Source organism: Austrofundulus limnaeus, unplaced genomic scaffold, assembly GCF_001266775.1.
Source record: "Austrofundulus limnaeus strain Quisiro unplaced genomic scaffold, Austrofundulus_limnaeus-1.0 Scaffold10, whole genome shotgun sequence".
NCBI classification, from domain to species: domain Eukaryota; kingdom Metazoa; phylum Chordata; class Actinopteri; order Cyprinodontiformes; family Rivulidae; genus Austrofundulus; species Austrofundulus limnaeus.
In genome coordinates this window covers 3,372,643-3,386,257 of record NW_013952412.1, presented here as the reverse complement: position 1 = coordinate 3,386,257, position 13,615 = coordinate 3,372,643, and the positions used below count along the sequence as shown (strand labels likewise).

General features: G+C 37.8%; 1 protein-coding gene across 1 annotated transcript in view; it reads right to left on the bottom strand.

The window, feature by feature from the left end:
- Positions 1-13,615, bottom strand: part of LOC106513169 (CUB and sushi domain-containing protein 1) — a gene marked incomplete in the record, with an annotated part of 415,244 nt that overhangs the window by 182,280 nt on the left and 219,349 nt on the right. The window contains 1 exon segment of the mRNA XM_014001862.1: positions 2,502-2,696. Coding sequence (XP_013857316.1) covers positions 2,502-2,696 — 195 coding nt within the window.

Sequence of the window (13,615 nt, the reverse complement as noted above, 5' to 3'; positions counted from 1 at the left end):
TATATAAATAAAGGGACATACACATTTGATGAAAGTATAATGATATTCCTCTGTTATGTTTATTACTTTCAGCCTTAGGGCAGGAAGTGGGTTTCTGTAGCAACCCTAAGCCAGGACATTATATTTAGTCAAGATGCAGACGACAGTAACATGAAAACAGAGTGAAGGAAAAGGAAGCAAGGAAAGTGTTAGAATGACAAAAAGTTATGAGCATAGAACAGTTTGTACTAACAATGGGGGGAAAAATAGAAAGATGCTGGAAGAAAACAATGACATCCAGAAGGATCGGGGATGTGGTGGAAGGAMGGTAAAGAGGCACTGAGGAAGCCTTTTGTTAAAAGAGTGAAGGATTATTAGCGTCTTGCAAAATTATTTTTCAAAGAAAGTCATATCGTATTTTTTCAAACAAAATAAATGAATACATCTCCAGTGTTAAAAAATACTTTCTCTCCAACTGTGTTTTTGTTCGCTCACTTTCAGAAAGAACCAATGCTGCCACATAACAGTCTCTTTTTAAAATCCTTTAATTTACTATACTTAAAATGCACTAACTAACACCACTCATTGTGCTTCAAAGTCATTGTTCAATTATAATCTGTTCATATACTGAAAATGTCTTGTGCATTCTCATTTCTAACTAAAAACATTGTTTTCTTAGTCTTGGTTAGACAAACTCTTTATGATGTTAATGTACTCTGTAATAGCCTATATTGTATTTTTTAAAGATCATTTTAGAAGAATATGAAGAAGTGGCTAATATTCAGTCAGTGCTCAATGTTCAAAATAGCATGGTAAAGTTTGAAATGCACATTATTGGTGGGTGTCAGAGGGGATCATCCTAAACAGTTATTATTTAAAGTAAAGTTTCTGTGCATAATTTAATACGAGATAGATATGTGAGTAATTACTTTATTTGTATTGTTCTTACATCAATAATTTTGTACGGACATAGATTTATACAAAATACAACATCTTAGTGACAAATCACCATAATTTCAGCATTGGGTTAATTTAAAGCCTTCTGTTGTTCCTGAAATGGTTGGTTAGCTCTGTAAAATATGATGAGCACTTTTAATGTTATAGTATTGAGTTTGAAGCCCACTGTGGTAACATTTTAACATTTTTTTATCATGCCAACCCTGCCTAAAAGCAAAATCTTAGTTACTGTTTGCTTTGTTCATTTGTTTGTTTGATTTGTTTTGTTTTTGGTTTAGTGACTGGGAATGGATAAATAACCCAAATGAGTGGGAGCCTCATAAGTGGGCCCATTGCTCTCCCCAAAAAGACACTGAACTTTGATCAAACCTTCGCGTTCCTCAGAAGAAGGACTCAAGGTTAGAAACAGTGTTTTAAGCTTCTCGGGATCCACAAAGTGGTCCCCAATAATTATTTTTCTTTGACTGCTCAGAGCCAGGCAGTGGCCTAAGTCATGCAAAGAGGTCTCTAGTTCAATGCCAGAGACATCACACAGACCATTGTCAGTGAGTTCCATCACCATTTTGTGGCAGTTGAGCAGGTTGTACCCAGTTAGGACTCCAACCAGTGTACTTCTTGTCAGGGTGATGAAAGTATTCCCAAACTTCAGATTAAGGAAATTTATCAGTTCCTATGCCTGTTTACAGTCTGTCAGTTCCCTCCAGCAGATTGGGTGTTGATGTCTAATTCAGGCCTGTAGGGCAGTCCAACAAGCTGTTGTTGAAATACCTACAACAGGCTCTGGTTTTTGAAGTGGGCCTGACTGCAGCTACTGCAAGCTCTCTCATCCCCATTAATGCCAGGATGTCCAGGTCACCATTTAATAACACTGTGGTCTCTCCCCAGTTAGTTGACTGCTTCAGCACACTCCCAAGCTAGTAATGATATAAGGTGTTGCCCTTGGAGAGCTCTAATAACAGCTTGGTAAGCTGTTAGTATGAATATTTTGGCTACACGGCTGATGAGTGTTGATGGTGCCTGAGTTTTACATCTGAGTTTTCCCTTCTCCTAGGCAGGTTGCCTGTCAAGGTCAAGGCTAAAGCCCCACCTGCCTGGCTGCTTTTGGTTTGTGGCACTCCATTTGCCTTTCAGTTTATTAAAGTGCACACCTACAGTACAGTATATAACTGGAACAGGGATCCCTAATCCACCACATGTGGTATGTGTCTCTATGCAGTGCAGCCTCCACAAGAGGTAGTTACTGTTTACAACTACTGTAGGTGTAAAACATCTTCACCATTTCAGTTTTGCAATAAGTTTAGTTCTATTTGAATCTGACCAGTTTTTGTTGTCATTTAGATATGCTTTCATTCCAAAAATGCTTTTTGGAATTGTGTTACTACAAATGATATGAAAGCATGTTATATATATATATATACACATATTTACACACACACATATATATATATATATGTTATATATATATATATATATATGTATGTATGTATATATAATGAAAATAAAATCCAATAATCAATCTGAAAGTGAAAAATGAAGAAAAAGAAAGAGCAAAAGAAAAGTCTTACCTCTACAAAACGGTGATGGAAAGTCCCACTGTGCACCGCTACCAGGCGATACAATACATGTAAGGATACTGTGTCCTTCCAGCACAAAACCCGACTCACAGCTGTATCGGATTTTGTCCCCTATGTTGTACCGTGAACCATGAATGACTCCATTTGGAATAAGGCCAGGGGTGCCACATGTATGGCTAGGCAAAACTGAAATGCAGAAAACAAGACAATTTGGAAGCGAATATTAGAAACAGAATAACTTGGAAAAAATACTTATACCACAATAAATAAATGGACAAACTTGGATACAGCCAAGTTAAGCAAAACCTAAACAAAGAGCAGAACAACCTAAGCAGGACACTTTGTGCAAATATATTGCAACTTTTTTCTTATGATGCCAAAAAACAAGTTTGTGTCATTTGTGGGAAAGAATTCATTGTGTTCTTGATAAAGATAAATTATATTGAAAGAAAATGCTGCAATGCTGAGGTAAAATGCTGGTTTATTCCATTTAGTCTTCGAACAGTTAAACTATTTGGAACAACTCAGGTTTTTTTTCCCCTTCTAAATAAAAATATAGTCTCCATGTTTCACAGTGACAACAGTTAAAATAGATCCAGAACCAGAAGAAAGTGTCAGTAATACAGAATGCCAAATATATATTTATGTGATTTTCTGGGAACCTAAAAATATTCCACAGTGACAGAGTGGTATTAAGATGTCTGACTGGCATTTTGCCTCCAATGTGCATCTGTTGTTGCCCATTCTTAGATGACATAGCTTTACAGTGGGAGAAGAAGCTACAGGCAGCTCATGGTATAACTAGGCCAAAATCAACTGTGACTGTAGCCAAAAGGCCTGAAATCCACAGAAGGGGCAGCTACACAGTGGCTGTAATACAACCTGGACAAACTCCACCGGCTCTTACCCTGCTGTACACTGTGTGTATTTGTATAACTGGAGCATGTTAACTTGCTGGGTGTGTAATGCATGCATTTAATGGTTTTGATTTTGTGTGTCTATCTATGGGGACGCAGCACAGTGTGTCTACATGTAAGGGGTGCTCAGTGAGTCAATCTGTGTGTTTGCGTATGCTGTTCCAATTAAATGCCGGCATGGTAATTAGACAAAGCTTCATCCCTGAGACCCTGAACTAGGACAGAGAAAAAGAGGAAGCAATGGGGTGAGAGGAAAACATAATGAAGAGAGCAAATAGAGTGGGAAGACAGAATGACAAAGCTAAAGACAAAAGAAGAAGAGAGCAGAAGACTAGAAAGAGGAAGAGGAGGAGAGATAAAACAGAGGAGAGGATGAGAAAGGGGAAAGGAGAGACAGATTCTTGTCAGAGAGGAAAACAGAGGTGAACTAATTGCAATGGACCCTAAACATGTATAATTTACTCTAATGGACTCATTATTTGGCTTGTATGTAGTCATGCATCAGAAGCAAGTTACTTACAGTCAGCTGACCATGCTAACACTGGTGCTAACATGCTGTCTGCTTTCTTTTAATAAGGTGAGGTACACGATTGAGATAAGACTGTGAACTACAGCACTGATTCAAAAATGGGCAGTGGACAGCAAAAAAAAAAAGGTGAAAATTGAAAATAACAAATGGTTGAAGGCACATACCTGGTGGAGAAATGTATTTGTCAAGTTGGCATGTTTTAAAGAAACAAACCTGACTTGTGCAGAAAATATTACCCTTCTTTTGACTATGTCTGAGGAAAATATCTTAAAGCATCAGGAGGGATTTCAGCTGGTAACCAGATCACAAGTACCCARCAAATCTTCTACATAACCAGCAATGCTTTTTTTTACTCAAAGAGAGCAATGTTCTTTCATCTCTAGTGGATAACCTGCACTAATCTGAATCCCAAGGACATGTCAGCTAGAGAGCACTGTGTGGATATCTTAGCATGAGCTAAAAGGCAATTTTGTATTCATAAATACTCTGAAAGGAGATAATTTTCTCAACACACAATGATTAGAAAGGGCCATTACNATATATAACAGAGTCACATTTGGGCAAACCTACATGCCATTGCCTCCAATACCATGTCTATGTGACAGCTGTATAATCCGTACAATCTAAAACTCCTGTTGTTTATAAATTTATAGATATTTTTTGCTTAGCTCCACTCTGTTTCAAATCAAATAAAGTGAATTTTCCTTGGAATGTCTGAGCATACGAGAACTTTGTGAAAAAAATGTGATTCTTGAAAGAAGCTACATTTAAACAAGGTCAGCTCTGCTGCCTGCCTATATATATAGTATTCACATCCTTATATACAAATAATGCTAAATTAAAAGCTGTTAAAAGGAACAACAAAAACAGATCTAGTGACTTGTGGTGAGAATATGGCTTCAAATTTGAGAAAGAATTAATTGGTTGACTGATCAGCTGCTCTGAATTTGAAGTTTTTGAGCAGCAAATATATCAAAGTACAAAATATGAATATGGAAAGTGAAAACTACTTCCCTGACATTAATTGAAGACATGGAATTTACTGTATCTGTGCTGCTGGGATGTAACTTGCCACAAGCCACAGTTGGAACAGATGTAATAAGTGATGTACCTGGCAAAAAGCGCTAATTTCTTATTAACTTTCCAGAGGGTGATAAAGGTAAAATCAAGTGGAACCGAAACAAATGCCAGACAGTTCATGTTTTGCCAAACAGAAATTTAAACAGATGTTAAAATTTAATATTCATTCAGTAAAATAGGGAATAAAAATATGATAGAAATTAAAACTCTGACATGTTGAACATAATTTGTCCTGTAACCATAATGTTCTAAATTGTCACTTTTTTATTTGTGCATCTGAAGGTATGTATAAAAGGTAAATATTTAAAGCAAAGGAAACTGTTGTTTCTTATCATTCATATTTTAGAATTGCTAAATAGTTGCAAACTGACATGTTAGCATTGCTTTTATATTAAAAATATCTAGTAATATACCTAGAAAAAGTGAAGGTAACTTAACCTTAGCCAAGAATAAATGACAACATTTCTCAGTGGGTGCAATCCATAAACCATTAATACCTYGACTTAGATCCCACAGTGCATATATTATTAAATAGAAATCACTACGTTCCTATAATCTCTGATTCTTGAAGCAGAGCTGCTGCTGTTGGAAAGATGTCAATGGCTCTGAGCTAAATGGACTCCCCAACACAGCACGTCTTCCCAAAGTGTAAATGTACTAACAGCAGTGCTGACACATCGTACTTAATAAGTCTAACTAAACAAATTGCACTGGGGCTTGTGGCCAGTCGTGTCTAAAGGCTTTCACTCACTGGAGGCCCCTCACCACCTGCTGAGTACTACTAATGTTGATATGTCAGTGGCTAATGTGAAATTTTAGGCAGCAGAAATGTTAACATGATAATGTTTATTCTCTCTTCTAAAAAAGCTGCATTTTGTATTATTAACTTTAAGTAAACATGACAATACCTTACAGGTTTAGCTCAGTGATAAAATAACTCACACACATGTAAACAAATCACAATCAAAGTCAATTTATTCTCCTTATCTTTTGGTTTAAACTAAAATAATCATAACGACCAAAATGCTACAGATCTTTACTGATCTTTATCTGTTTGCTTGATCAATGACATTGTAAATCTCAGTTGACATGAACACAGTCTCACGCAATTTTCCAGAGATAATAAAACTAAATGAATGTCAATGTTCATCCCGGGTAGTTTGGATACTTTTCAAATTGTATAAAACTACAAAGCAATAGAATCTACCAGGGTCAGAAAAAAAAACTCATTTTATATCCTTCTTTTCAGTCTTACTCCAACACTGTCAGGCAGCCACCACATCCATTACAGCATATGGCCCAACCACAACATTACAACCATTATTCATGATACACATTTCTGTGTTTTCAAATAGTCACCATTACACATCAAACTCATTTCTTTTTATTTACCAGATCCTTTATCAAACATGCAAGATAAGATGTCCAACAATGTCTTAAAAAGTTAAAAATCAATCATTTGCTTCTTTATGGAGCTGTATTTAGCATTAAACTATTTTGTCATGCTCTAATGGCATGTTGATGTACTGCAATGTGAAGTAAAAAATATAATGATATCCATTACTAAAGATATCAGCCTAACATTGGACAGGAAAGTCAGCTAATAATGATCAAAATTGGGACATGCACAACTGCACTTAAAGCCATGGGACTCTTGGTACAATGAAGTGAACACTACATGGTTCTTTGTAATGGGTTCCTATTTAAAGCAACAAAGACTCTACATTCCAATAATAGGAGATCAAATTTTTCATTTCTGTATTTATTGCTTTGGGACAAAGATGGGTTTATTGCATTGCATGAATACTCTCTCCACAGGTAATATGAATAGAATGTTTAATATCTGCTTTTTTTATTTCTGGATATTTCATTTTCGGTTTTTCAGTTTGCCAGCAAGTGATGTTTTCAACATTAATTCCCAAGGATCACTTGTTAACGAGGGCAAATGGAGGACAGGCTTCACTTTATTCTAAAACACAGAACTCAACAAAGAATAAACCTCAGCTTAATGAATCAGTACCAAACCACACTGATTTATTAGCGCTTGGGTGAGTAAGGTTGAAATTAAAAACCACAGCACCAAAACATCTATCTACATGTAGCTTTGCAGTCTCCAGTACTGGGCTGAAACACCAACGCTATTTCATGCAGCCATACTTAAAAAAAAATTAAAAGTAAAAAGTAAAAAAAAAATGTCAAGTTAGAATTCTGCTTCCTCAGAGTAAATGTATTAAAATGTATTAGCACTGCCTTTCCTATGTTCCCTCAGTGAAAAAGTATTAGCAAGGCAAGTGACATTTCCAGCAGTGCTTCTCATCAATCATCTGCTAAACAGAGTAATCACTGTAGCAGCTACACTTTGTTAAACACCAGCTCTYCACAGCCTTTCCAGTTTGACTAGGGAGCTAAGAAATATAGGATGTTAATGTACAATATCCCCATGCTGGGAAGGCCAGTACCATAATAATCAGCAGCCACAAAATCAACAAGCATTTACCAAGAGAAGCAGAAAGGGAACACAGTCCTACTGTGACAGAGCGACCTCTCAAAACTGTTTATATTAAAACTTTTTTGGCCCTGTTAGCGTTGGCTTTTTGTGCGTAAGTGTTTTTTAGTTTATTTTATTTTATTTTTGGAATGTAAATTCATACAGTATAATCTGCTTTGTAACACAGTGACAAATGTGMTGCTATTTTAATTAGTAGAAATTGGGACCATGTTTTCAGACTTTGCTCTAAAACAAACCTTTCTGCTCTTGGTCATCAAGTACACCTGGGGCCTCATGTATCATCAGTGCATATGCACAAAAAGCTTGTGTACGCCCTTTTCAACGCAAAACTCCAGTTGTGTCAAGACTAAAATAAACATGGAAATGTGCGCGGCCCCATGCCAACACCAAGGCTGGCGTACGCACGTTTCTGTGGTTCTGTTTCCATTGGCGACACTTAGAGGRGATTCTGGGAAACTGTTAATGATGTGAAAATGATTATTGTTCACACCAGATACATGTGATTAATTATTACATCCGCAGGTATGCAGTTAGATAAAGGATGTGCACGTTGTGCCAAAAACATCTTTAACAGGAATGTGTTTAACCTTACTGGAGGATAAAATAAATGGCAGAGCGCRTGTTTATATGCAGAGAGGATTTTATTTTCAATGATGACCACTGGCTCATCAGCTGTTTTCAGCTTCTAACAATAATACTTTTACTGCTTGGCACTGCGGCTCTCTGGGAGCGCAACACAGTGAGGAGCCATGTGCTGTGCTTGCACTGGGGTTCCACAGGGGCTTTCCAGAGGGAGCTGTGCCAGTCCAGTCTACTCAAAGCCGAGTCATGCCCAATGGAACGGCCTCGTTGAAATGTTTCTAAAATTTAATCGCCAACATCATGTCACGTCATTAAAACACTCTACTGAGGCACTGTGACTTGTTTCTTCATATCAGCTATTAAATAAACAAAGATCTATGTTCTACCAAACATTTGAGTTCCTCTGTCTTTATAGTAGCTATGTTAATAAACTTGTGCGCAAAATTATCATTTCTGGGCTCAGATTGGAGGTCTATGCTGGGTGCGCACCACAGCAGCCACACACACACACACACACACACACACACACACACACACACACACACACACATACACAATTACTCATTCTTTGAGCAGGCAAAAATGTTACACATACTTAGTAGATGTGATTGCTCTGACTGCAAGGGAAGTTCAGCTTCCCCTAAAATGTCAAAAAAATGAGAAGTGATCAAAAATATACTGTTCTGTGTACATATCATTGACTAAATATGYGCTACAACGTGCTCAAGTTTTGTTCAGAATCAGCTTCTTCTCACTGGTAACGATGTGGCTTTCCCCTCACTCATTCCCGCAACTTCACAGTTCTTTAAACAGTGTGGACACCGAGCGTCCACAGAGTTCAATAGTGAAGCAAAGAGTGCAGCGAAACGAGACGAGTCATTGGATAAATGCTGGCTTTGTCCTGCCCATCGCTCTGGGGGTCTATGGGGCAGTGGGCTGGCCTCAGCTGGCCCGGACGCTCAGCTTCTGCGTGATGATTGGATGATCTGTGTAAGGCTGAATCCCTTTTTGATTGACAGCAAAATGAGCGAATCAGCTATCTTTTGGTGTTAACATCCATGGGGGCATTTTTAAATTTTCATTCTGTTCTGAGCTGAACCGGAGACTTTTCTAATCCTCTTAGTGGCATTTTTTTTTTTGTTAAAAACGACTAGTGACAAATCAAGCTTCTATTTCTGGTGGGTTTTTATTTATTTATTTGTTTATTTATTTATTTATTTATTTGTAGCTGCTTGTGTTTGGAGACTGATGTCTACCAATCTTTCTGACTTCTATCACAGTTTCTGTGCAGCGGGTGCTGCTGAGCCCCTCCACCATCACAAAGCACTCACAGGTGGACACACTTCACACTAGCCTCGCGCCAGTCCCAAATTGAGCTTCCCCTCCATAAAAGACCAGCATCTGCCACTGATACTTAGGAATTTTTCTCCCTTACATTATATTTAATTCATTATTTTCCTSAATCTAGAAATCATTTCTGATCGTGCAGGGATCATGCAAACATGTCCATCACACACGTATGAAGTAATTTGCATCTGTTTAACACATGCAAATGAAGACGTGTCAGGGTAGGTGTCTCATGTGCGCTCAGTTGCACATTGATTGTGATGTACAAGAGAAATGTGTGTGGATTCCTTGCATACACACAGTTTGATACTTCTGGTTTTTTTTTGTTTTTTTTTGTGCATACACCGTTTTCTGGAGTTGACCTGATGCCACGTTTCAGTAAGAAATCCACACAATTTTATTGGCTTTGGGGTGGTGTGCATTTCCTTTTCGTCAAACAGCAGCAGAACTGACAATAATGCCAGACTTTTTTATTTTTTATGTATTTATTTATTTATTTTGTGGCCTATGATTACTACCTCTGTTCTGACAAAAATATGAATGAAGGTTGACATCACTGTCATGATCTTGAGATTAGTCTATTTAATCATAGAAAATTGATCATCTTGTTAATTATTTAGATATGCAATACTTTTAGGTCCCGAGTATTAGGTTAGCAATTTGCCATCTCAAAATGACATTAGCTGTGCCTCTTGGAAATTATAGTCAGCATTTTGTCTTGTAACACTGACTATTGTAACACTGACTAAAACATACCTGAAATGTAACCATTAGAAGTCCAAAGAATAGTTGTAATYAGTCCCCATCAGTGAAGGAAGAAATACATGAATGAAAGCTTTGTAATTTAATGAGATGCACAGTTTTTGGTTATTGATTATCTCTTTATTTTATTACATTAGTTTTATTAGAACTGCAAAGCAGTTACGACAAGGGTCCAAGCTCCTTGGCACAAGTCAGCCTAAGCTCATATCGACCTCATGCAAAAAAGCTAGTGTGTGAGAATGATTGACTGATCTCAGTTAATAGTTATTTATAACTTCAGTACCATGGATTTATGTCTTTAAGTTGACAAATAGAACATAACTAAAAAAATGTTAACATCAAACCAAAGAATTAATAAGAAGATTGAATCCTCACTGCAGAATCTAGAGCTTAAATTTTATGTTATGTATTGTACATTGGTTTCTATTTTTTGTAAACACAGTTTGGATTAAATAAAACCGAACAAATATGGTCCATTTTTGTGAATGGACAAATATGGTTCCATGATCTGTTGGATTCATGTAAATAGTTCCCCTGATCTGCAGGCTTGAACCCCTAAAAAATATTTGATTATTGATTTGTTTCTTTTTATCAAACACAGAAAAAAATACAGCAACTTTGATAATATTTTACTGATAACTTCATAGGTACATATTTGAATCAAAAGCAAGCCAAAATGCTTCTGTTTCTGTCAGAATCCTCACAGCTGATATCACAAGTCCCAAATTTTCCCATGGCAATAGAATGTGTTTAAAAAAAACTTTTGACAAGAATTAAATTTCTGGCTTGGCGTATGAAACAATATTAGGACATTTGTCCTCAACAGTACAGTGGTTGCCATGGAAACAATGACCTAGCCTGGGGGTAAAAAGTGCTGCAAGAGACAAAAAAAGGGAACATCAATCTCTGCACAACACAGAAAATTTCCATTTCTCTTAAAAAATGAAACATTTTTTCACTTTCCATACTGTTCCTTTTTATTTATTTATTTATTTATTTATCTATTTATTTGTTATTTTGCATGTTCTGTAAGAATGCTGTCTACTAAAGTTTAAACAAAGCTTTCATCTCAGCCGTGGCTGAATGAAACTACTCTCTCTCTCAGACATCAGTGCAAACATGCTGGGAGAAAAAGTAGAAAAGACAGACTGTAAGTTGTACTGGACATTTTAAGTGTCAGTTTATTAAAATATCAAAGAGCTACTAAATCTGCTTTTTTATCTAATATGGTTTTAATCAACAGTTACATAGAGTACAGACCAAACGTTTGGACACACATTCTCATTTAAAGAGTTTTCTTTATTTTCATGACTATGAAAATTGTAGATTCACACTGAAGGTATCAAAACTATGAATTAACACTTGTGGAATTATATACTTAACAAAAAGTGTGAAACAACTGAAAATATGTCTTATATTCTGGTTTCTTCAAAGTATAAACCTTGTGCTTTGGTTACTGCTTAGCACACCCTTGGCATTCTCTTGATGAACTTCAAGAGGGAGTCACCTGAAGTGGTTTTCACTTCACAGGTGTGCCCTGACAGGTTTAATAAGTGGGATTTCTTGCCTTATAAATGGGGTTGGGTCGTCCTGGAACCGGAAGGTCGCTGGTTCGATCCCCCATCCAGCCGTCTCAGTTGTTGTGTCCTTGGGCAAGACACTTCACCCACCTTGCCTACTGATGGTGGTCAGAGGGTCCGGTGGCACCGGTGCATGGCAGCACCACCTCTGTCAGTGTGCCCCAGGGCAGCTGTGGCTACAGTGTAGTTTGCYATCATCAGTGTGTGAATGTGAGTGTGAATGGGTGAATGTCTGTTAGTGTAAAGCGCTTTGGGGTCCGGAGGGACTTGAAAAGTGCTCTATAAGTTCAGTCAACTTACCATTTACAAGTGGATTTATGGTTTCCAAGAGTTTTTAGCCTACTTAATTATGGTTTACATGGGTATACTGCCTAGTGAAAAACTTATTCAGGTGAGAGTGAAAAAAAAACTATATTCCAACTCCAACATCTCTAAAACCGCAGCAGCTGCTTTATTTTGATACCAAGATTATTCAACCCTTAGATAGATGTGTGAGTGATTGGACCCTACACTCTTCCATTAGTGTGTCTTTTTTGACCAGTGTTAGAATCAATATGTTTTTTATGCTACTTTTGTCATTTTGATTCAAAATAATGTTTTATATCATAGTTTCTACTATGTTTTATTCCACACAAGAATTATTTTATATTTGAAATAGTTTTCTTTTTCACTTTTTTAAACATTTTTAGAACATTTTTAAAACAATGAAATGACAATTTTACAACAGCAATAGAACAATGTCAATGTCCATTATGTGTGGGTGTAAAAGGTTGCCCTTTGTCACAGATTATTTTCATAACTTTTATGAACAGAATTGCTAGGTGCAGCCAAGGTGTTGAGGGGATTTGTTTYGATGACCTTAGGATCACATCTCTGCTTTTTGTGGATGATGAGGTCTTGTTGGCTTCATCAGATCGTGATCTCAAGCTCTCACTGGAGTGGTTCGCAKCCAACTGTRATGCGGCTGGGATGAGGATCAGTGCCTCCAAATCCGAGACCATGGTCTTGAGCTGGAAAAGAGTAGGGTGCCTCCTCTGGGTCAGGGAGGAGGTCCTGTCCCAAGTTGAGGAGTTTAAGTATCTCGGGGTCTTGTTCACGAATGAGGGACAAATGGAGTGGGAGATTGATAGGTGGATTGGTGCTGCGTCTGCAGAGATGGGGGTGCTGTACTGCTCTGTTGTGGTGTAGTGGCTCACCTATGGCCACAAGCTTTGGGTAGTGACCAAAATAACAAGATTGCATATACAAGCGGCCAAAATGAGTTTCCTCTGCAGGGTGTCCTTAGAAATAGGGTGAGAAGCTCTGTCATCCGGAAGGGACTCAAGAGTAGAGCCACTGCTCCTCCACATCGAGAGGAGCTCATCTGGCTCAACTGGTTAGGATGCCTCCTGGACGYCTCCCTGGTGAGGTGTTCCGGGTATGTCCCACWGGGAGAAGACCCAAAGGAAGACCCAGGACACAYTGGAGGAACTTTTTTTTCTCAGCTGGCCTGKGAATTCCTTGGGATTCCCCCAGAGGAGCTGGCCCAAGTGGCAGGGGAGAGGGAAGTCTGGGTCTCTTTGCTTAGGCTGCTGCCCCCAGCACCCGACCCAGGTCCCCACAAGAGTGAGATCCTTTTCCAAGAGAAACACACAGCCACACAGACACAATACATACAATAATGTTCACTAGCTTGGTTAGATAACAGTGTTATTGTCATGAATCAACATATTAGCCTACTTCAAATTTAGCTAAAACAAGTCACAGTAGTGATTGACACACACACACACACACACACACACACACACACACACACACAC